This window comes from Antechinus flavipes, chromosome 6, assembly GCF_016432865.1.
Source record: "Antechinus flavipes isolate AdamAnt ecotype Samford, QLD, Australia chromosome 6, AdamAnt_v2, whole genome shotgun sequence".
Classification (NCBI taxonomy): Eukaryota; Metazoa; Chordata; class Mammalia; order Dasyuromorphia; family Dasyuridae; genus Antechinus; species Antechinus flavipes.
The window spans coordinates 159646305-159671430 of record NC_067403.1 but is presented as its reverse complement, the minus strand read 5'-3'; the positions used below and the strand labels follow the sequence as shown (position 1 = coordinate 159671430).

General features: G+C 36.9%; 1 protein-coding gene across 1 annotated transcript in view; it reads right to left on the bottom strand.

The window, feature by feature from the left end:
• Positions 1–25126, bottom strand: part of PRKG2 (protein kinase cGMP-dependent 2) — a 117603-nt gene that overhangs the window by 26316 nt on the left and 66161 nt on the right. The window contains exons 9-15 of the mRNA XM_051965846.1: positions 20179–20273; positions 18158–18226; positions 17026–17124; positions 14675–14828; positions 8078–8214; positions 6250–6339; positions 222–363 (exon numbers count right to left, since the gene is read on the bottom strand). Coding sequence (XP_051821806.1) covers positions 222–363; positions 6250–6339; positions 8078–8214; positions 14675–14828; positions 17026–17124; positions 18158–18226; positions 20179–20273 — 786 coding nt within the window. The remainder of the gene's footprint in view (positions 1–221; positions 364–6249; positions 6340–8077; positions 8215–14674; positions 14829–17025; positions 17125–18157; positions 18227–20178; positions 20274–25126) is intronic.

The following is a 25126-nucleotide window of genomic DNA, read 5'->3' as shown; positions in this document are numbered from 1 at the left end:
CTAAATCTATCCTTTATCACCACAATTTAAACATAAAATTTCCAGGTTTAGGTACTTAATTTAATAGTTTGGAGGGTACTGGTGGGAGAGTGGGGAGGAGTATCAAAAGTGCATTGTAAATATGACAACCGCACCAAAATGAAGAAGACAACAATGACCACAAAACAACTTTGCATTGAGAAAATTCTGTAATAATTCACTTGTTACAATAACAATCTTACCAGTTTAAGGTATCCCTCAGCATCTAGAATTAAATTCTCTGGCTTTAAATCCCTGTAGATAATACCCAGGCGATGCAAATAATCAAATGCTTCTGTCACACAGGCAACACAGAACTTAGAAGTGGGTTCATCAAAGCTGCCCCTGCAATCAAAATCATTTTTACAATTGATACTTTCTGGTCTACAAGAGTCATACAAGAGATAAGCAAAGTAGTAAAGTAAAATCCCAAGGTGATTTTAATTACATTTTTCTCATGCATTAGTGATTTGTATCATTTTTTCATACAATTGTTAAGAGCTTGCAGTAACTCTTTTTACTTCACTACCAGCTAATTGATAGAAATGACAAAAAAGATTGTTACCATCTTTAAGTGTTAGAAGGTTTGTGGAAATACAGCAAATACACTGCTGGTAGAACTATGAATTAGCCTAATCATTCTGGAAAATAATTTGGTATTATGTTAGCATCTATATCCATGACCTAAATATCCAGTTTCTAGGTATGTACTACAAGAAGCTTAAAGCAGAAAGAGTGGTGCCAAATACCCCAGAATACTGATAGCAGCACTGCTTATGGTAGCAAAGAATTAGAAACCTACTCCTCTAACCCATCTCAGTCATACACAAAGAGGTCATACCTTTGATCTTTCCATCACCCAAAATGGAGCACTTCCATGTTCATGAACTCTAAAATTCTTTTATCTGACCATTATTTTTTTATGAGAAAGGCAAAGAAATCTGCACTCAGTTTGGGGCTAATTTTAGTTTAGCTCACAATGTTATTTATCTTACATAAGGAGAAAAGCTTTCCATGGTTCCCACTTTCTTTTAATCCCAAACCCAAACCCTGTTCTTCATCAATATAACCTCCGAACCTGTTGATTTCTCCTTTTCAACATTTCTCAATCTCTCTCTCCTCTGACACTTCCACTCTAGTGCAGGCCCTCATCACCTCAAGTCTCTTCCCCATTCCAATTTACCCTCTAGCCACCAAAGTTCAGGTCTGATCATGTTGCTTTGTTCTACAAAAAACTGCAATAAATCCCTATTGCCTCCTCTATCTGACATTCACAATCCTTCATAGATTCTTACCTTTCCAGTCTTTTCCCCTGCCATATATAAAGGACAGAAGACAGATAGGCTTCCTGGTTGCTCACACCAGCAATACTCCATCCCTCTGCTCCAGACATTTTCTCAGGTGTTCCTCATGTCTGGAATGCTCACCCTGCTCATCTCTGCCTATTATTTTCCCTCACTTCCTTTAAATCCCAACTAAAATCCCTTATTTTTTAAAGTTTTTCCCAATCCCTCTTCATTCAGGGTCAGCCCCCTATTTATTGTTTCCTAGCTATATTGTATTGTAGCTGATCCATACATATTTGTTTGCTTGTTGTCTCTACCCTCAGACTGTGCCTTGTGAGGGCAGGGACTGTCTTTTGCCTTTTTTGGAATCCCTAGTACTTAGCACAAGGCCTGGAACCTAAGCACTTGGTAAATGTTTATTAAACTAACTATAAATGATGAGAGGTCTCTAGGCTTGCCTCATTCCCAATCACAGGCTTTCCCTTCACAATGTCCTCTTCAACACTGGGCTTTGTTTACAATTCCCTCACTTATACTGCTCTCTTGAATAAGTTTCCTTCTCCCTGACCCTGCTTACTTCCTAGCCGGGTTTAATGTATTTCTCAACCAAACTCTGTGTGTGTGTGTGTGTGTGTGTGTGTGTGTGTGTGTGTGTGTGTGTTCTACCTTTCTTTATCCAGTTCAAATGAAAATGAGGTTCATGGGATATGTTTTCCCTCCTAACACTCACTCTTCCACATTTGTGCTCATTTCATGTACCCTTTTTCCCAGCAATCTCATTCTCTGTCTCTTTCCTTCTCCAAAGAGCATCAAAAACAGAATAAAACCACACCCACACTTTGTCAGCCTAAACTTTCTCTATTACCCTAGGAGAAATTAGTGCTATCAGAGGTCTCATTCTGCATGTAAACAATTCATCCTCATGTTGATGGGGATACATAACAACCCTTGGATGTCACTGCTGCTATCTTCAGACCTCACATTTCCCCTCCTGGCATGAACCCTCAGTGAACTCAGGAACAGCTCTATGCCCCTAGCCAGTTCAAAGCAATTACAGAAGAAGAGACCTTTGTCCTTTTACCTCAAATGAATTTGGGGGTGACTGCTTGAGGAGGAAATGATGCAAATAGTGTTCCCCTTGAACTTTGGGGGCAATGGAAGGGAAACTCTGAGGAGCTCCCTTCTGGGAGAGACCCACCCTAGGGAATCAAGATAAGTGATTTCATTCTGTTATCTTGGTGGGACTAGCTACACCCTCTATTGAGTAGCTGTACCCTCTATTGAGCTGAAAATTAGTCCAAGACCATTTGGACTAATACCTTATTCAACTGGAAATCTTGGTCTGATAATCAGCTCACACTGTCCCCAGCCCCCAGGCTAGGATATGGCTATAAAACAGAGGCCCGGTAATACACTCCTTACAAACCTCCTCATTAGGGCTTTGTCCAGTAAGAGAATTCTTTCTTAGTGAAACATAAATCTTTCTTTTTTGCCACAGTTTTCAGGTTGGTGAATTTTTTTCATGTTGGACCTTGTCTCTCCAAGCAGAGGGGCCCTCTCCCTTTTATTCCCATACCTTAACAATGTGATGATGATCCAATTGATAAAATTTGTGTATCTTTCTGTGTTTCTTTTGACTCTTGCATTTACATTTCAAAGGATTCTTTCTGGCGCATTTTTAGAACTTCCTAGAAGTGTTTGCAAAAGAATTGAGCTCCTCTAGGTACACACACCATCATATTCCCAGCCTTAATATTAATAAACTCAAGCAAAGTAACAAACCAGGAGAATCTCCTTAATGACTCCCCTTACTCTCAAACAAGTTAAACTCGAGTTGGAATAGCTGGCTACACCTGCATTCTAAAGAGGGGTAGGAAAGTTCATCTAAGGTAAAACACTTAGATTTTTTTCAATTTCGCAAACTTCCCAAATGATATGAATCTGGACATTATGATTCCCCCCTGAGTATTGAGGGTTTTCTTTTTTTTTAAGTTTTATCAAAAGTAGTATTAGCACAAAAGCTGGTAAGCAGGAGGATTTTTTAAAGCAAATCACCCCACTGTTGTTCTATGTCTGATTCTTGAATAGTGCTAGAGGGGGTACCCTGAGGCAGGAAAAGTGACAAACCCATTACAAAGGAATGACATTATTATTCTCAGTCTGGGGAGCTTGTTTAATCTTTCAGTCCTCTCTGAGTTTTACTGACCTCCTGAACCAGGCTCTTTATTGCTTCATTATCTCTTCATGTCTATCCAAATTCATGTTCATCTTTTCTATAGCATTATCTATCCATCTCATTCTCTGCTATCCCCTTTTCCTTTTGTTTTCAATATTTCTCTTCAGGGTCTTTGAGTCCACTCAAGAGTAAGTAGTTATACTTCTGGTAAATATCATCCTTCTCTCCTCCTTCACCCAGGCCCTCATCACTTCATACATCAACAATGGCAATAGCTGTTGATGGGTGTGCCTGCTTCCAGTCTCTCTCCACTCCTTTCCATTCTCCATTCAGTTACAAAATGATTTTCCAAAAGCTCTGGTCTGACCATGTTACTTCTCTACTTAATAACATCTCAAATCATCACATCCAAAACAGAACTCATCATCTCCAAGATCAAATATAAAATGCTATATTTGGAATTTTAAAAACCTTCATAACTTGTTCTTACCCCTCTATTTCCAATCTTCTTGCACCTTACTCTGCTCACCCCATGTACTCTGAGATTCAGTCACCCCAAGTTTGCTATTCTTCACACAGCACTTCATCTCTCAACTTCAGAAATTTTTACTGATTGTCTGCCATATGTGGAATTCTTCTGTCTCTTGCCCTCTTTAAAGGAAGCTAGCTTCCTTTAAGTCTCAACCCAAATTCCATTTACTAGAAGAAATCTTTCCCAATCCCCCTTAGTATTCATGTCTTCCTGCTAGTAATTATTTGTTTATACATGTTCGGGACAAATCCACCTACCCAAATTGACTTTTCAGGAGTTGATGCAAATGATATACAGAAAGAATTTATTAGAATCTCAAGAAGCGGACCATCCTGGCCTGTGGGCCCAAAAGATCAGTAAAGATTCCCACAGGAGGAGATTCATTCCTTGAAGATGGTTACGACTTATACATTTCAGACAAAGACCCCCAAAATCCCACCCTCTATATGTTGTGATTGGTTACATAAGCCTTTATTCCCCTCGTTGGTCAGTGGAATATAGTAGACAAGGTGATATACAGCTTCTTCAGCCGTAATCCCTTCTTTGGACAATAGAATGTGGTCCAGGCCTTATCTAAAATCATGTGACTCCGGAGAAGCCAAAACTGAGGCCTATAGGCTTGATTTACCTTAACTAACAGTCTCTGATCAATATATGCTTAATTTGTAAGTTCTTCACCTTTCCACACATATAGTCTCTCCCCCATTAGACTGCAAACACCTTGCTAGTAAGGGCTAGTTTTTGTTTTTCTTTGTATTCTCAACATTTAGCACAATGTCTGGTACATAGCAGGTGATTAAATGGCAACTTCCTGACTGAGTGGCTGGCAAGCTAAATACCTCAAGTTGGAAACTTTGTCATCTCCAAAAGAGGGTGCACTCTGTGGCCTCCAAAGTCCCTGTCAGTTCTATTCCAATGGTTCTATAATACAATGTTTTACACCTGGTTTTAAAACTTGGTTTTACCACTATTACTACATGCCTTGCTAATCCCATCAGTCTCTATGGATTTAATTACCATCTTTGTGCTGAGAATTCTAAATCTATCTATCCTGCTTTAATCTATCAGCTGATTTCCATTCTTGCTCCTCCAATTCACTTTTAGATATCTTGAACTGGATGTCCAGCAGACATCTTAAGTCACCACATCCAAAACAGAACTCATTATCTTTCCCCCTAAACACTCCCTTATTTTTATCCTCCCTCTTACTGGAGAAGCCCTCACCATCCTCCCAGTTCTTCAGACTCTCAATCTAGGAATCATCCTGAACTCTTCAGTCTCTCTCACCTCCCTCACCACCCCTGTCCAATATGTTGCTAAAGTCTTTCCATTTCACCTTTGCAATGACACTGCCAACACTAGTACAGGCCCTCCTCACTTCATTCCTTGATTACTGCAATTAGCTGCTCGTGAATCTGCCTATCTCAAATCTTTTCCCTCTCCAATTCTTTCTCCATTCAGGCAGGAAGATGATGTTTTTTCATTGCAGGTCCAGCTACGTCACCCCGCCACCTCTCCTCAGTGGCTTCGGATCGCCTCCAGGATCAAATACAAACTGCCCTGTTGGCATTCCAAGTCCTTCACAAACCAGCCTTACCTACTTTTTCAGCCCTACCCCTTCCTCCCCACCAAACCCTCCTTCATTCGGTGACACTAGCCTCCTGACTGTTCTCCAAACAGGACATTCCATCTCCTGGCTCCGGGAATTTTCTCTGGTAGTGTCTTATTCTTGGAGTCTTTAACTCCAACTACTGATCTCTTTGGCTTCCCTAAGTTCCAATTAAATCCCTGTCTTTTATGGGAAGCCTCTTAATTCCAATGCCTTGCTTTTGGTAATTCTTTCCTATCTCTACTGTATAAAGGTTGGTTGTATTCATTTATTTGCTGGCTGTCTCTTCTATGAGATTGTAAACTTCTTGAGGGTGGGGATTATTTTTTGCCTCTTTTTGTATCCCTAATACTTAGCATAGTGCCTAATACATAACAAATGTTTAATAAAAATTGATTGATTGATTTTACATATACTACCAGACAACTCAAGCTGAGGTATCTTTTTATTTTGCTTTGACTGCTACCAGCTTTTCCTAGCCCCTTTTTACACATTCTTTTTTTCTCATATAGGACCTCCTCCCATTTTTATTGTGCATAATATATATTTAGCTGGAGAACAGATCTCTATCTATATGTACATATGTGTAAATAGATATAAATTTAAATAACTGAAACTTTATACTTACCTGTCTCTTAGAATACTCCACAGTTCCCCACCTAAGCAGGCCTCCAAAAGCATATAGACATACTTTCTGTCCTTGAAAGTACGATAAAATCTGTGAAGACAGACAATATAATCATAAACATAAATTTACAACTATCTAATCTTAAAACTGACTAATCATACCATCAATTACATATCTAGGCATTATCATTGAAAGTGTGTTTTATATACATATATATAAAAGTGGAATATTCACAGTATATATATAAATATCGTCTTCTTCAGATGACAATGAGACCTCTAGACCCTCCCTCTATTTCCCAGAGTTCAGTTCTCTTTTTGTACTTGTCTGCTGCATATTCCTATCCATATGTTCCAGAGATATCTCAAATTCAAAAATTCCAAAGATTAACTTGTCATCTTCCTCCTTAAACTTATTACTTTCCAATTCCATATCTCCCAAAATTGAAATATCAGGTTAATTTTTGACTCTTCTCCTCTTCTTACTTCCCATATTTAAGAAGTTGAATTGTATTGATCCTATATCCACAATATCTCTTTTATCAGTCCCCTTTTCTTCACTTACACACTAATTTAAATCCTTATCTTCTCTCAGCTTAACTTCTGTCATCATCTCCCAACTGGTCTCCCTCTTTCTTTTTAGCTAACTGCCACAGATATATCAAACAAGGTTATTAGATGGATAAAATGAATAAAATTGCTTTACAAACCTTAAAGTGCAACATAAATGCTAGCTATTTTATTATAAACCTTCAAGTTCCCCCAGAATAGGAGCTATTATACTTTTTATACTAAACATGATGACTTACATACAGCAGGAGGTACTTAATAAACAGTTATTAAATTGAATTGGGCAGGAAGGATTCCAAATATCCCTAAATAGAATGCATATAATTGATTCCTAGGAAAACTCAAATATCCCCACAATGAAAATGCTACATATTCTTTACTCTAAAGTATAGAGAAAAGCACAATATTCTAAAATTTATTTGTTATTCAGAAAATATGTGAACTATGGGAAGGGGTGCAGATTTATTGTAGGATAAGTAGGCTTAGATCACTCACTTCACTTATTGAATCACATAAGAATGAATACTGTGGTCCTGAATGAATACAATATGTGAGATAATTTAATTCCTAAATTTGAGGTGAGGGGAGCCCACCTCCACCCCTATGAGAATAGGTAGAAAGAAAAGAGTCCAAAACAAGTATAGTTTTCCTGATACAGTCCTAAGTAGGGTACCTATACTTGATTCTCAAATCTATAAATTTAGGATTTGTTGATCTCAAATTTTAGTTATATATTTCCAAATGTTTGGGCGTTTCCACCTGAACATCCTGTAAAAATATCCAACTAAACATGAAAGTGGATCTCAGTAGAATTCCCCTAAAGCCATCCTTCCTCCAAATCTCCCCAGTTCTACTGAGGGCACCACTATTCTTCCTGTAGCCTGCAGAATATCACACTTTGAGTCATCCTTTACTCTTCCTTTTTATTTTCCCCAATATCTTGTTGGTTGGTGAGTCTACAACTTAGCTTTCTCTTAGCTTCCTCTTCTCCCTGGTTACTCTGCAATTTGCTTTGTTCAGACTCCCAACTGTCACCTGGTTTACTGTTATAGTTATCTAACTGATATCCTTGCCTCTGCTCCCTCACTTCCTCAATCCAGATTCCACAGAGACAACAAATTAATATTCCTAAAACATTTGATTTTATCATTCTCCTTTCAGTCGATCCACAAAATCTTTAGTGACTAATTATTGTTATGTTTTAGCCATTGAAAATAAAAGTCTAAAAAAAAAGTTTGAAATTCTTAATGTTTACTTACTTTACAATAAATGGAGAGCACATCTCTTCCAGGATTTTCTTTTCTGAATAGATATGCTCCTGTTGCTTAGTATCGACAATATGCTTCTTCCTTATACACTTCATAGCAAATGCCACATTTTCATTTTTTACTTTAACCTAGGGAAGAAAAAAAATGCTAAATCCTTCAATGATAAAAGAAATGGGGAAGGTTGGTAATATACACCAAGGGAAATTCTAACCTGTTTGAGATTTATTTATTCATTAAAGTTAAATTGCATAGGAGATTTTGGAATTCTTAGCTCACTAAGAATTTAGTATATAGATTTCCTTTCATTGTCTGCAAAATTAGGTATGTACTGATCTTTGACTCTGAAATTTCTATATAAAAGTAAAAAATAACTCTGGCTTAATTCTTAGCCTACAAGAGAGCAACAAAGATGTGAAGGAACTTGGGATGTTACCTAGGGAACTAGAAGAAGAAGAGACTTGCAGGGGCAGGACATGAGAGCCATTTTCTAGTAGCTGAAAGATTGTCATGTGAAAAGATGTATATTTAGGTTCAATGTGAGGGAAAACTTCACACTTAAATATGTCCAAAGTGGAATGATCTGTTTTAGGAAGCCGTGAATTTTCACTCACTAGAGATCTTCCAGCTAGGCTAGGTATTTTGTAAAATGGTTTCTTCTTAAGGAAGGTACTGGACTATAATGTCCATACAGTCTTTTCTAACTCTGAGATCCCATGATTTTTTTAAATCTCATCTTGATCTGTTTGTGTGATGTGAGATCTCTGAACCAAAAATCAAAAGAATTGTTTCAATTGCATAAACTTAGAGTTTCAAATTAAAATACTAACTCAATCTAGATGGTTATTTTCAGAATTTCCTTTTAAAGCAAAAATTTAAATGATTGCCTGTATATGACTGAAAGCACATGTCTGTGACAGGCTGAGAAACTCACACTTAGGAGATATGTGATGGACAAATTAGAACTGCAGAAGTGTTGAATGTTACCACCCAGCACAATTGATGCTGAATCACTAACGGAGTGGGGGGGGAGGGAAGGGGGGCCGATCACTTTCCGGTGGCCAAATCTGTTCTTTTTACAGCTTAGATAAAATAACACTGCAATCGTGATAAATCACTCTAAAATCTGATATAAGGCAACATTCTAAAAATATTTCTTTGAAATAAGAAACAGAATGTTTGCCAGCTGAACAGAGCTGAAGAGTTCTGAATAGTGTGGGAGCTACTAGCAAAGGATTTTACTCATATTCTTCCATAATTGTTAGAATCAAGGGTTGTAACAGACGGCAATTGTCAGCTTAGTTCCCTCTGGACACTATTGTTTAGAAAATAGTTTACTGGCAAAACCACTAAGGGTTCTGTCATTCTAAAGCCATCTGACCTCAGTAGGGTCACCGTTCCACATTCTAGTATATTCTTAGAAAACTTAACCTGGTCACATCACTGCTGACTTTTTGCACAACTGTTATAAAAAGCCAAGAAGTGATGTAACTAAAGTCAACTGAAATTAGACCCTAAGCTCCCTGTTTTCCATTTTAGGATGGAAAACAATATGAATGCTCCTCAAGCTGCCTTTATAGTTAGAGTTTCCATTAATACTATAAGATGTTAGATACTCCATAAACTGGGAAGGAAGGAAGGAGGAAAGGAAGGAGGCAAGGAAAGAGGGAAGGGAGGGAGGGAGAGAGGGAGAGAGGGATGGAGGGAGGGAAGGAGAGAGGAAGAAAGGAAGGAGGGAAGGAAGAAAGGAAGGAGGGAAGGAAGAAAGGAAGGAGGGAAGGAAGGAAGGAAGGAGGGAGGGAAGGAAGGAAGGAGGGAGGGAAGGAAGGAAGGAAGGAAGGAAGGAAGGAAGGAAGGAAGGAAGGAAGGAGGGAAGGAAGGAGGGAGGGAAGGAAGGAAGGAAGGAGGAAGGAAGGAAGGAAGGAAGGAAGGAAGGAAGAAGGAAGGAAGGAAGGAAGGAGGAGGGAAGGAAGGAAGGAAGGAAGGAAGGAAGGAAGGAAGGAAGGAAGGAGGGAGGGAAGGAGGGAGGGAAGGAAGGAAGAAAGGAAGGAAGGAAGGAAGGAGGGAAGGAAGGAGGGAGGGAAGGAAGGAAGGAAGGAAGGAAGGAAGGAAGGAAGGAAGGAAGGAAGGAAGGAAGGAAGGAAGAAAGGAAGAAAAGAAGGAAGGAAGGAAGGAAGGAAGGAAGGAAGGAAGGAAGGAAGGAAGGAAGGAAGGAGGGAGGGAGAGAGGGAGGGGGGAGGGAGAGAGGAAGAAAGGGAGGAAGGAAGAAATTTGGAAAGGAGGTAGAAACAAAGGAATATACATGTATAATATTATGCATAATAATATATGTAATGGATATGTATGTATGTCACTCCACTACAAAATAAGCTTTTTAAGCCTAGAGCTAATGAAATATTCCCTAAAGCCCATGTGTTCCCCTCCTTTGTGACTTTAGGAAATTTATTTTAAATGAAAATTTATGAATTCAATCTCAATCAGTCCCAGTCCACAGTTAGGAAAATTCCTAACAGTTAGGGAAGAGGCTGGACTTTTTAACTAAGTTTACATTTATATTTCTAGTTAACCCCTAGCCCTTCTGTGGTTGAAGCAAAATTCAGGTTACTGGAAATGTTTGGGTAATAAAACAGTAGATTATATTATAGTGTCTGGATAAACAGCCATTGGGAAGGAAAACTGGGGAAAGAGCAGGCTTTTTCTTGAGCCTGCCCTCAATCCCTGAATAGGTTGGTACCTTGGCGGCATCAGCCACAATCTTCTGCTCTGAGATGCCTGTGGAGCCTGATGGCCCTCCTTGATTGCTCCCTTCTTTGCCACAGCTCAGTCCTACCTTCTCTTTTCCCATTTGGCTGCTTGCCCTGGAACTTCTGGTTCTTGGCATTGCTCTGCAGCTCCATTCCTTGCTCTCTACTTCCAGCCTTCAGAACTTCGATTTATTTCTGAAATAACTCCTTCCATTTACACAAATTGATTGGGACATGGTCAAACCTCTCGTGCAACAGCCTTAGCTTTGGAGGACTATGACAAAAAGTACTCACACCTGTGATCCACTGCAACAACTGCCTAAAGATATTATTGCAGAGGTCAAAAGAACAACCAAACTTTTGGCCCTGGTATGCCCAGTCCTACCAGCATAAATAGGTTGTCAGCTTTGATTTTAACAAATTGCAGTCTGTTTAATCTACTAGCAGAAAGCTACAAACAACAGCCTAGGATTCAATACCTATATTCACTTTGGCCACTCATGCAAATTGTACAGAAACAATCCAAGTTAAAGTCAAGTGGATACACTTGCTATCAGTATGACAGCAACAGATAAAGATGCAAGTTGTGAATGTTTACTGGTGCTAATCTTAAATACACAGAACCATCCAAAGATACTTTTCTTTATACACACTAGATACAAGCCTGATCCTTCTCAGTACTGTATGTGGCTGTCTTGGCTGTCATAGTCGACAACACAAGAAATCTGGCCTTTTAGCCTCTGAAATAGACTCAGGGAAATTTGATTTTGAGGATTTCCTGTATCAGAGGAGTGGAAGAAGTAATCGAGACAGAAACTGAGAAAGAGAACAACCATTTTCTCAATGTGTGAGTGGGATATGCCCAAAGGGATGACTCATAAATCTAATTCACCAATGTTCAATCATTCTGGGAAAGATCTAGAAGATTCGATTTTATGTGACTAATAATCTCCGAAAACCTGTTAGTGAATGGCATTATCATCAGAGAATCCAATCTCATATATATGTATATATATATATATGTGTGTGTGTGTGTATATATATATATATATATATTGTATCCCATAGTCATGATACTAAAGAAGAATGGAAAAATACATTTGTGTATTGACTATGATATTTTGAATGAAAGAACCAAAGTGGTCCATTGTACCACAAACCCAGAATTCAAGATGTCATACACAGTGATTTCCTCACTAGTTTTTGGATTGGACCTGCTCAGTGGCTCTATTATCAGATCTCAGTGACAGAGAAGGACAAGCAGAAGACTGCCTTCATCTGCCCATTTGAATTTTACTAGTTTGAGCATCACTCAAGCTACTTTTCAAAGACTGACAGAAAAAATAGGTTAGAGTCATGAACTAACTGTAAGGATTGGTATTCCTTGATGACCTCATTCTCTTATGGAAGACTTTAGAAGAACAAATACAAAGACATATGGAAGTGTTGGATTGGTTTGAGAAAAAAATAACTTAAAACTTTACAGTAAGTGAAGGATGGGTATATGAAAACAGTTACATATGTCATCAGAGGCCTATTACCCCATTCACAAGTTGGAGTTCCTCACACTGAAATAGGCAATCACTGAGAAATTTAAAGACTAAGTATATGGAGTGAAGTTATAAGTTGAGCTGACAACTGACATATTCTGATGAGTGCCAAGTCGGATGCTGTTTGCCAGAGAAAGAAGGCTGCACTAGCCAGCTCTGAGTTCAGCATATTTCAACAGCCAGGAAAGACTAATGTAGATATGGATGCCTCCCTGGAAGGCTATATGGCACCAAAAGTGGGGTCATACCTGAAAAAGAATACCGCAGAAGCCAGAAGACAAACAGAGAGCAGTACTGCTGAGTGGTTGGAATGCCTCCCAATCAGAATGCCAGAAGCAGATGGGAACTTCCCTCACTGAGCCAATTCTCTTTTCCTCACCTATCCACGGATGCCTGACGGAGATCAGAAGGCCTACAAAGGACTGTGCAAATTAACATAAGTCTAGAAGTAAAGTGTTAAATTTCAGAGAGCTTAAATGCCAATCTCTTGAAGGTATTTTATGGTTGAAATAATGGTAGAAGTTGTTTCTGGGCAAAACTGACACTGATACCACAAGTGGTAGCAAGAAGTAGTTGATACTGCCCAGGGCACAGTGCTCTAAGGTCATGAATGCTTTCTACGATGGCTTGGGACATATGGGCCCAGAGAAGGCACTAAAGCTAGTATGAAATAGATTTTCCCAGGCCAAAACAACCACATACAGCCCCGAGAGGCTTGTGTCTAGGACGTATAAAGAAAAGTATCTTTAAACAGCTCTGTGTGTTTAAGATTAGCACCAGGAAACCTTTACAACTTGTATCTGTGTCTGTTGCTATCATATTGACAGCAAGAACACAAGTCACACCCTGATAGTAACTAACTGAACACGTACACATGTGCACAAGCATTACAGAAAGGTACCACAGTGGTTAAAATGTTGTGCAAGAAGTATTTTTCAGTATACGGACTTCTGAAAGTAATCTGTTCAAAGACATTCTAGCGTTGGCTGGCATTAGAAAGTCCATAACAATGTGTTACCGTCTTCAGGGGGACCCGTGATCCGAATTTTTCAACCATATAGGACTGAACACGTTGGATACACAGAAACTAGTGCCCAAGTCTCAGTGAAGCCAGTATATGACTTTCCTAGCACACGCACACAACTTCAGAAAAGAAACCGCTCCTTCATTCTCTATGTGTTGGTGTTGCAGCACGGGGCACGCCTACTTAGTGGTTTATGTTTTGGAGTCTCTGAAGATAGAGAGAATGCAGACATCTACATCTCTCAAATGAGATAAAAACTGAAGGAAGCTCAGCACCTAACTCTGCCTTCGGCCTGGAAGCATGCTCAAAGAAATAAACAATGCTTGCGTTCAATATCAATACCCTCCGTGAGGTGACGGCACTCAGCTGAGAACACCTAAGTTCGTAAATCTATGGAAAGTACCCTGTAGGTAGTGGTCAAGAAACCGAATTACTTGCTTGTTTTCAAAACCATCCAAGAATCCACTCTAATCACTTATTACCAACAGATGAATTAGAATCTTTGGTGAGCACACTGAGACTAATAAACATTCATCTCAAAGAGTTCTCAGCCCAAGGGACTACCTTTTAGTCATACACTCAACCTGACCCAGACAATAGCTCAGAAACAGACATTTTAAGTAAAGAAGATTTTGCACGCTATATCTCAAGAACCAATAGTAATGCTAGCCAGTCTGTCTATGGTCTAAGAAGAACTATAGTTCTGACAAAGAGGTAGGTAGATAGATAGATAGGATAGATAGATAAAATGAACATATATTTATATATATATATATAAACTTATTTGTACATTCATATAATATGTATATGTATGTATTTATTAGAGAGGGATACATATATATATCATTGCTAATGAGATATAAGTGAAATCCTTGAGTTCCAAGGCAAGCCCTCTTAGGCCCTCTATAGAGTAACATTTTTTTTCCTTACTGAAATATTTCTTTAAGTTGAAATATTGTTATCTATATTGAAATCTTACATTCCTTTTTGGGTGTTCCAGTAATTCGCATTAAATATTACAAAAAGAGGTGCTGTTATGGGAAGCTTTCAATAACAAGTGGACTAACAACATTTACCTTGTAGTGTAGATTTGCAAGTGTGCAATGTTAATCTAAACTCTGTTGTTCCCTTTCAGTTAGGGATATGTGATACTTGATGATTGAGGTACTGTAAAGTACTAGCAGGTAGAAGGAAAATTCATTGTAGGGACTCAGGCACATTAAATATTAAAATCAACATTTTCTCTTGGATGTTTGAAACGTAAACCCCTTACAAGTTCAACTCTTCCGAACCCACCAACGCCCAGTGTGGTGACAATTTCAAGGTTCTGGAATGGGGACGAGGAAGAAAATTTGGCCACCTTCTCCTTTAGCTGAATCATCTCTAGAGACAGAGGTTTGGTCTGCCTCCAGCCAGACATGGATCTCCTATGGGGAAAAGGTAAAATTATGATTATTTTTCCTGACTAGCTAAGGATAACTATATATGAAGAGCCATCTTACCTTCACTTACGGGTTTACTGCCTAGAGCTTCTGCAAAGACAATCTCATTTTTGACACCAGATCAAGTAGGGGGAAAATTTCTAAAAACACCAAGAAGCAGCCAGGTTTGCCTTTAAGAGCCAGTGATTTTAAAAGTGTAATCAGAAACAGATTTCATTAGAATGTCACAATTCAAAACTTCCAAGGCAACCTAAGATTTTCATAAAATCTTAAGACTTCCCATGGATAATTATAATCATTACTATATGAACCATTAAAAATCAAATGTTCAATTTGTTTCCAAATATTGCTGTTCTAAAATAGTTATTCATCTTTTTCGATTAGGGTTTATTGTTGTGGGTTGGATGCCAATGAGCTGTCAGTGCTAGCACTGTACAACAGGATGCAAATTGCTATTATCTTCCTTACAAAAATGTGTGGGAAATTGACTGAATGTTCTCATTCTAATTCAGGCCTTCAATTTTCGGTTAGTTGTGGCTGTGTGATTTGGAAGAAATTAACTGGTGCGTGTAGGCCCAAGCATTTATTAACATTAATAGGTTCTGTCTGCTTCTGCAAAACATTTGAGAAAAACATTTATTTCAAAACATCTCAGGTAAGCTCAAAAGAATTTTCCATTAAAAAAAAGTTTTCTGATTGCCCATCAAAGAGGCTTTATGATATGTTTCCCATTCTATCATAATTTAAAAATTTGAGTCCAAAAGGGGCAATTAATCAAACAATGTGCTACAGAAATCAATCAATAAACAATCATTTATGAAAATGCCTACTATGTGATGTTTTGCTAAGCACTGAGGGTATAAAGATAAAAGATTAACCATCTCTAAATTCAAATAAGTTGGAGTCCAACAGCAGAAACAACATATTTGTAGTATGTACAATGTAGGCTTGGGGTGAAAGGGTATTGGTATCTGGGAGGATAAAGTATCCTGAACTTAGTTTTGAGGGAATCCAAGGACTTTTAAGGTGAGGGAGATAACATAGATGTGAGAAATGTCAAGTGTTCAAAGCAATAGGTAGAGAAGGATAGCAGGATTGCAGACAGTATTAAAAGGAGAAATGTGTAAGAATCCTGGAAAGGTAGAAAGGAGCCAGGTGGTAAAGAGACTTAAGTCCCAAACAGAGGAGTTTAATGTTTCAACCCAGGGGTACTCAAGGACCACAAGTATCTTCTGATAGGAATAGATGAGTGAAGCATTTAGATCTGTGCTTTCTCTTGGCAATTATGTTCAGAGCATGGAGAAACCCCAAGTAGGGAATCTAAATAGAAAGCTACTCCAGTAATTTGGTGAGAGATGATAAGGTTTGAACCAGGTAGGAGTTGTGTGAGTGAAGAGAATGAGACATATGTGAGAAATGTTGGAGACATGGTAGTATTTTTAGGCAGATCATCAAAAGCCAAAAATAGGATATCTCATCCCTTATAAAGACAGAACAAATAAGTCCAAAGGTAAATAAGCATTTTATCCACTCAACTTTGGCCAATGCAGATAGCCATTTCTGAAAATAGGGTCACTTTGTGCACCTCTACTAAGAGGCACTCAACCTGACACTTTTATATTTGAAAATTTAGCCCTCTACAACTAATGCTCTCCTGAGATGAATAATACTTTTTTGTGTCAGAGATGGCACAAACATGAAAAAAAATCTCCATTCTCCCCTAGAAGATGTAAACCCCTTAAGAGCCAACATATTGCTTCATTCTTTTGTCTCACTACCATCTACCACAATGCCAGAGGGTTCATAGGGGCTTAATTAATGAATAAACGTCTGTTGATTGATTCATAGATATTCTCAGTCTTAGATTTCACACTGTAGAAGAGACAAGATGGCAGTCTAAGGAGATAATTGATTCTTAGGGACCTTCCTACTACAAACATCTCCAAATTTCCTGCACCATCAATAGAAAGGGCAAGTGTGGTATCCATCACACTGTGAAGGTGGCAATAATCTTCTGAATCTATTGGATTTTCTTTCCTATTTCTCACCTGTTATTTCTTAGCCAAACATCCAAGGGACTAGAGACTAGAGGCCTCTTCTTAACCCTATTACAACTCTGCTCAGCTCGATGGGGGCTGCTAAAAGTCAATACCACCCCTTTGGGTAAAATGTGCCCACTTACTTGGCATGTCTTTTTTCATCATCACGATTCAGGTTTGCCACATATCCCTCAAGGTACTTTTGGAGTTCTTCAAAGGTCCCAACTGTTTGACTGAATGTTCTAAAAAGGAAAATGTTCACAATCATCCTTCTCCCTATACCAAATTAAGTTACAGAGATTTTTTAAAGTTTATTTAAATTACAGAACTTAATTTTGTTTTCTTCTTTTGACAGGAGCTCTGGGCCTTTTGTTTCATTGGTACAGGACATTCTCATCTTCAAAACTCCTCTATTAGGTTATTCTCTGAAATTTTCCCCACATGGCACTTCTACTTCTCAAATGACATCCATGACTTCTATCTCATATTAAATTTATACTCTCAAATCTTCACATTCTCCCTATCTACTGCCATCAAACATACTCAGATCTTCCCTATCCTAACAAAAAACAACAAAAAACCTTTCATTAGACCTTCAAGCTGTTGTCTTAAATTACTCCTCCCTTTCTCACTCCAATTCTGAAAAAACTATCTATACTTGATGCTTCCAATTCCTGTCCTCCCACTCTCACTCCTCAAACCTTTGCAGTCTGACTCCTGACCCTATCATTCAACAGAAATTTCTCTCTTTAACGTTACCAATGATATGTTAAGCTCAGTCTGATGGCATTCTCTCACTTCTCATCTTCTTCTACATATCTACTGTATCTGGCATTCTTGACCACCCTCTCCTCCTGCACACTCTCTCTGTTCTGGTTCTTCAAGATGTTTCTCTTTCCTTCTCCATCTCCTTGCTGACTTACCATCCCTATCATATCTGTTACACGCTAACTGTGAGTGTACCTTGAGCTTCTTTCCTACACTCTCTTCTTCTTCTGCACCTTTTCTCTTAATAATTTCATGAGCCTGGATTTAATTATGATCTCTATGCAAGTGACTCACACATCTTTTTTATCCAGGCCCACTCTCTCCCCTGAGTCCTACAACAATAATTGTGAATTAGATATTCTGAACTGGAGAACTGACTTGTAGATGAGGCTATGGATCTGTATTTTTAAGTAGTGACACAGGGGAAGAATTTCCTCTTAGAAAAAGATAAAACTAAGGAGTCCTGGACCAAAAATAAGCTTGCTCTAACAACAAGAAGGTACTCACTCTCGATCAATAACCAAGCATGCCACGTCATTTTCTTCTGCGATGATGTTAGCCGATCTAACGTCATCACTGTTGAGAGAAAAAAAATCCATTTCACTTCTGTTAAGAAATATACATATATATATATATATATATATATATATATATATATATGTGTGTGTGTGTGTGTGTCTGTATATACATATAACATAATACATATAGTAAATATATATAATAATGCATATATAATAAATGTACCTATATATAATATATATGCTAATATATAATAAATGTACCAATCAGTATCCCCTAAGTGATAACATCCCTATTATATCACTTCCAATGTTAAGGAACACTGAGTGATTACTTGCTCCTGCAAATATCAGGTAAAATAATTTCATTGAGTTTTTATTTCTATCTGCTGTGATCTTTATTCATTCCCTCCACTATGATGTTTCAATAACAACATGATAATTGCAATATATAATATATATGTGTGTGTCTGATTCTTATCTATATATTTATCTATCCATCCATATATCCATCCACCTGTCTATCTACCTACCTAGCTTCCTATCCATTCTATCTATATTTGGTCCAGCTTTGTAATTTTATTGATACAAGGAACTCTCAGTGTGGAAACTCCTTAACATTGCAGATAAGCAATTAATCTGTAATTGATAGTCTGAGAAAGTTGCCTTTGACACTGAGAGTCCAAGTGACTCATGGTCCCACAATTAGTAAGCATCAGATAAAGTAAATAAAAATCAGTTCTTTCTGACTCAGGAGCCTACTTCTCTCGATTATGCCACACTGCTTCCAATAAAGATAACCAAATAATAAAGATATTCCCACCACAAGGTAAATACAAATATATTAGTGTTTGCCAGTCTGAGATTCACCCCAAGTGATCCCCAGAAATGCACATAGGGACGGGGGGAGGAGGACTGATAACTCCATGATGTTTGGAAAAGCAGATTTCTTTCACACTTCTCCAAGCAATGCAGTGTATTCCTCGAGCACTTTGCCCTGTCATCACCAGGAACCTCTGTATCGATGCATAGTAATTTTCAGGGACACGGATTTCACACTTAGATTGTGGGTCATGTGTCTGACATGTAAATTCAGGTTACAAAACAGAGGCAATCCACCTAGTTCTGATAAGAAAACAGTACTTAAATCTTGCGAGTTTATAAAATTTATTTTTGAAATCATTATGTGAACTCTAAGGATTTATTTTTAACAGATTCCAAAAGCACCCCTGGGATTTGTTTGTGTCCAATCTTGGAAATTCAAAGAAAGCCATTCTGACATGTTGAACAAGAGTGCCTCTAAGTAATATAGAACAAAAAAGCAAATTCAAACCTTGGTAACTTTATTGACAGGCTTAATAGGAAAAACATGTCAACCACAATTGAAATTAAATCTGCTTAACTTCAGGCCAACTCATTAAGCAATTGCATATGTTCAGGACAACCAAACTGCTTTTTCCTGTTTCTCACAAACATTTCTGTACCTTTATAGTTGTCTGCCATGCCTGGAATATACCCTTCCCTTATCTTTGCTACCTGGAATCCCTATGTTCCTTAAAAACTTAACTCAAGAACCATTTTCTATATGAGACCTTTCCTCACTTTCCTCCTCCAAACTTCTCTGTGGGAATTTTAAGCATGGTTAGAACTATGAATTGGTAGTTTAATCATACTGTAATGTAATTTGGATTTAATTAATTAATCAATTGAATGTACTGGAATATTGTTATACTAGAAGGAAAAATAAATATTACAGCTAAAAAGAATCATGCAAAGACTTATATGAATTGATGTAAAGTTAAGTAAACACAACCGGGAAATCCATATACACCTGACTACAACATAAATGCAAAAAACAACAATAAAATCTGAATGCTGTGTAATCATCATGAATAAGCTTGATCTCAAAGAAGAACTCAAGGGGGAAGTATAAATTTCTGTTAATTAAAAAAAAAATAACAGTTTAAAAAAGAAATGTGTAGATATATTATTCCCAAACAGTACACTAACCTGATGAGAGCCTTTTCTCCAAAATAATCACCTTTTTGCAGTGTTTTAATAACTTGAGGTTGATCATTGCCTTCAGTACTCTGAGTGACTTTCACCTGGGTAACAATAAAACAACGAAATTCAACAAACTCATGTTTTCATTGTTCTATGCACAAAAGAGCTAGGCATGCTGAACACATAGTAGGCATGAATACATAGTAGACATTCAATAAACGTTCTTTGAAATCATTTACAAATTCTGATTATAGCTCTAAGTATGGCACAAGAATCAAGTCAACAAGTATTTATTAAGCACAATGATAGGAAGCAGAAAAAAGAGAATTCTAGGACAAAGATCCAGGAATGCATATAAAAGTGAATATTTTTTCCTCCAGTATCTTACCAGGTGCTAGTAAATATACACAATAACAATACAGGTGCTTATCTTCTAACAATGAAAAGTGACAAACATCACAAATATAAGGAGCGCTATTTTGGTTAGAAATTTTTGAGTCTAAATCTTTACTGTAGACATACACATAATAACTACTACAAACATTAAAAGGTTGTTTGTTAATTAGAATTAAATTATCCATGAAATGTAAGGCCAAGATCAGAAATATAAATTATAAATCTATTCAGTAATTTAAGGAAAACCCTCTTGTGTTATTGACTAGAAAGGTTTCCCAATAATGGGACAGATAAGGGAGGGAGGTTTCTTAATAAACTTGCCTCTTGTGTCACATACCTGATTGTAGGACTAGAATTAGCTCCAAATGTTCATTAATGTTCAATAATAAAATCATACTATTTGATCTTATTTCTAGCTAAATCTATAGAATTTTGACAACTATATTGACTCCTTTTGGCTGACAAATGATTCTCAATACTAATATCAGTATTCTGACAATGTATACTGAAATCATGTCAATTAGCTCAAGAATTTTTTTAAAATGCTTTGAAAATGACACACATCTCTCTTCACTCCTTCCAGATAATTAAATAAGAATGATCACCCTGATTTACTTAGCTTTCTTTTTGGGGTTACCTGTAAGTTCGATTACACTCTAGGATAGATCAGAATCAATCCAGAATATCCCAGACAACCAGGTCAATGAAATATCAAGCTTTCTGAAATTCTACAGTATAGGTCCTAGGTTTTTTGTTTGTTTTGTACTCCCCAAAAATTCTCTGGGTTAATTGGGGGGAGATGAGACACATATTATAATATAACCTTCCAAAGGCACCAAATTGAGGCCATTAAGAGGTAATCTGGCCATTGATAAAGGCAATAATGATAATAAAAACCCATGTGGCATGGTCAAAGAAATGGGGGGTGTTTACTGAGGAGATGAAAAGAGGAGGTAGGGATAGAGGAACAAGATAAGGTCACCTTTTTCAACAATCTACAGGGCTATGTAGAAGATAGATTAAATTTGTTCTGTTTGACCCCAGAGGGCATAATCAGGAACAACAAATAAATATCACAAAGGGTCAATATAGGATTAATGTCAGGAAAAATTCTGAAACAAAACTGTCTAGAAGTTAAAGGAGATGCTATTAGAAGGTGGTACATTACTCCTCGTTGGAGACCTTCAAGCAGAAAATGGATTATCACTTAGCTTGTATGTTGTAATAAGGATTCTTTTTTTTTTGGTATGGATAGGATGAATAACTGAGGTTTCTTCCAATTCTAAATTTCCTGATTTAATGTCGCCCACAAGTTATTGGACCTTGTTCTAGTCAAATTCCATAGCTGGTATAATGAATTAGAGCCTGAGAATTCAGATAAACTTCCCTTTAATAAAAAATAACAATCCTCTGCCAAAAGTAATATGCAAAGTGACAAAAAGCAATCCAGAAGATGAAAGCAGATAAAAATTAACAGCAAGGAAATTAAAAGCAGTTAATAAGAAAGTCATGCCAGGAGCACCTTAACCAAAGTTGTAAAAATCTTCCTTGCCCAGAAGATCCATCACTATTTTCCAGATCTATACATCTCGAGGCAAAATTAACTCAACTTCACAATTTCACTTAATTCATAGTTATTTTTGTATGAATATACTGAAAATGATTAAATAACATAATGTTTAGGGAAACCATCAGTTTTCTGTCCAGTATGCATTATCTGATGTTTTATAGACTATTCTTCTTTTTCCAGGAAAGGCATGACATTTATTTCATCCATATGATTTCATTCTGGTATAAATTACCTGTTGTTCCCCAAGTTCTGTGCTCCATCAGCAGGCTTTCTCATGGTCATTAAATATATAAAATTTCTCTCCAATATAAATTTTTGATGTTGAGCAAAATTTGAGCTATACTTGACAGCCTTTTCATATTCAATACATTTGTAAGATTTCTCTTCTAAATCAACTTTCTGATGTTGATTAAGCTTTATTTTTTAGATAAAGATCTTACATTCATTATATACAAAATGTTTCTTTGTAGTATGAACTCTCTGATGTTCAATAAGGTATCTTCTTTGTTGGAAAGTCTTTCCACATTTATATTATCTATATGATTTTTCTCCAATGTGAATTCCCCCTGAAGGTCTTCCCATATTCATAGCATTCATATAGTTACTTTCCAATATGAGTTCTCTCATGCTGAAAAAGTTCTATCTTCTAACTATGTCTTTTCACATTCATTACATTCACATGGTTTCATTCCAATATTCTCTGGTGCTGATTAAATCCTGTCTTCTGAGAGTTTTTCCTATATTTATTACATTCATAAGATTGCTCTGCAGTATGAATTCTCTAATGTTCAACAAGCTGTTTTCTGGCAAAAGGTCTTCCCACATTTACATTCAAAGGGATTCTTCTCCAATATGAATACTCCAGTGCCTTGTAAAATTTCTCTTTCAAAAGGCCTTCCCACATTCACTACATTAAGTTTTGTCCTGTATGAAGTTTCTGATGTTTAACAAAGTTTATTTTTTGGAGGAAGACTAACCATATTCATGACCTTCAGGATCACAGTTCTATGTAAATCTCAAGTATAATAATATAATATATATTTATATTTGTATCTGTACATAAAATTATAAATATTTGTACATAGATGTACATGAACATATATATATATATAGTAAACAAATACATACAATGGCCTTGTCCACAAAAAGATGCTCCTGAACATCCCTATTAGGGGGTAGGTAACATGACTCCTCTGGAGTCAGACCTGCACACTGCTCTGATCAGATTTATTAAGTCACACAGGATCTTCTGAAATGGTGTTTTCATCATTTCTTACAGCACAATATTCCATTACATAATTGTATCATGATTTGTTTAGCTATTCACCAACAATTTAAGAGGCTTCTTCCTGTTGAATTTAATACACTTCCACATCAAATTCCATATGATTCAACCCTCTTTTGTTCACTTCAAATAAGAATGAGATTTATCTGATGTCTACCTCTTTCTCTATATTTCTTCTTATATATATCCCAATTATGAGAACTAACCAGTTCCACCCTCCTTTTGCACTGGTGTATTCCTCCCTTTTGCCCTCCTTCTCTACTCTTTCTCTTTTTAAAACACTCAAATCTGAACCAATGAATCCACAATATTTGTTTTTTTTTTTTTTTAATTCATTCAATACCTTTTGAAGACATTAAGGTCCTCACTGAGGGGAAAAGATTATAATACAGTTAGAGGGATTGTCATATTATAATATCAGTGTATATACTTTGTGGGGAAATTATGTAGTTCCTTCCAATTGTTCAAATAAATTTAATTTTTTAGATGTTTTTGGACTCTTGTATTTGCATGTTAAAATTTCTATTCAGAAATGGTCTTTTCATCAGAAATGCTCTGGAATTATCTATCCCATTAAAGTTCCATTTTTTCTTTTTGTTTGATTTTACTCAGTTTTGTAGAATAAGTTATTATGGGTTATTTTTTGCCTCTGGAATACTACATTCCAGGATTTTCTCCAAATTTTTAATAAAAGTAGCTAGGTCTTGATGATCTTAATCCTGACTGAACTTGAACTGCTTCTTACTGGATAATGACAGTACTCTCTTCCTTTGATATGGGAACTCTGGATTTTTACTTTGATATTTTTGGGACTTTTCCTTTTGAAATTTCTTTCAGGAAATGATTAGTTAATTTCTTCTATCTTAGATGATTAGTTAATTTTTTTTCTGTCTTTGCCTTCTGGTCCTGGTAGATCTGGGAAATGTTCATTTATAATTTCTTGAAATAGAATATCCAAGCTTTATTTTAATCATGATTTTCAGAGAATTCAGTGATTGTCAAATTCTTTCCTTGACTCATTTTCCATGTAAGTTATTATTTATATCTTAATTTTTTTCTATTTTGGGGGATATCTTTAAATTTGGCTATGTAATTTTTTGCTGTTTCGTGAAACCACTGATTTTTGCTTGATCTATTCTGGTTTTCTGGGATTCTTTTTCTTAGATAAAGTTTTACTTTCTCTTCTAATCTATTTATTCTTCTTCCAGTTCTTTCCTCCAAAACTTTTATTTTTTTTTTAAATCTCTTACTTAATTTCTTCTTCTAAGCATTCATGTAGTCTTGTAGAAAACCTGGTTTTTCCCTTTGAGAATTTGTAATTTTTATCTGAATTAGGTTTGCAACATTTCCTTACATGGTCAGTGTTTTTCTTTGATTTACTCATCTTTCCAACTTTAGACTATAATTTGGGCCTCTATCCCAGGAAAAGGCTTTGTTCCTTGCAATGCAAAATTTTGGGTGGGGCAGTTAGTCTGGCATGATCTTAAGATGGGTCCCCCGAGTTCTTGCATTGGCCTTCCAGGCTAGATCCCCTCTGATGTGAGATTTATAGTGCTGGATCTTCAGGGCCCTCTCCTGTGTCTTGGGACAGAGTGCTCAGGACCCCTAATATTAAGTAGTTTCAGTTGCTGTCATTCTCCAGTGCTTCTGAGGTCCCTACCTGGAACTTTCTGACAACCCTGAAGTTTTCACAGGAGAACTTC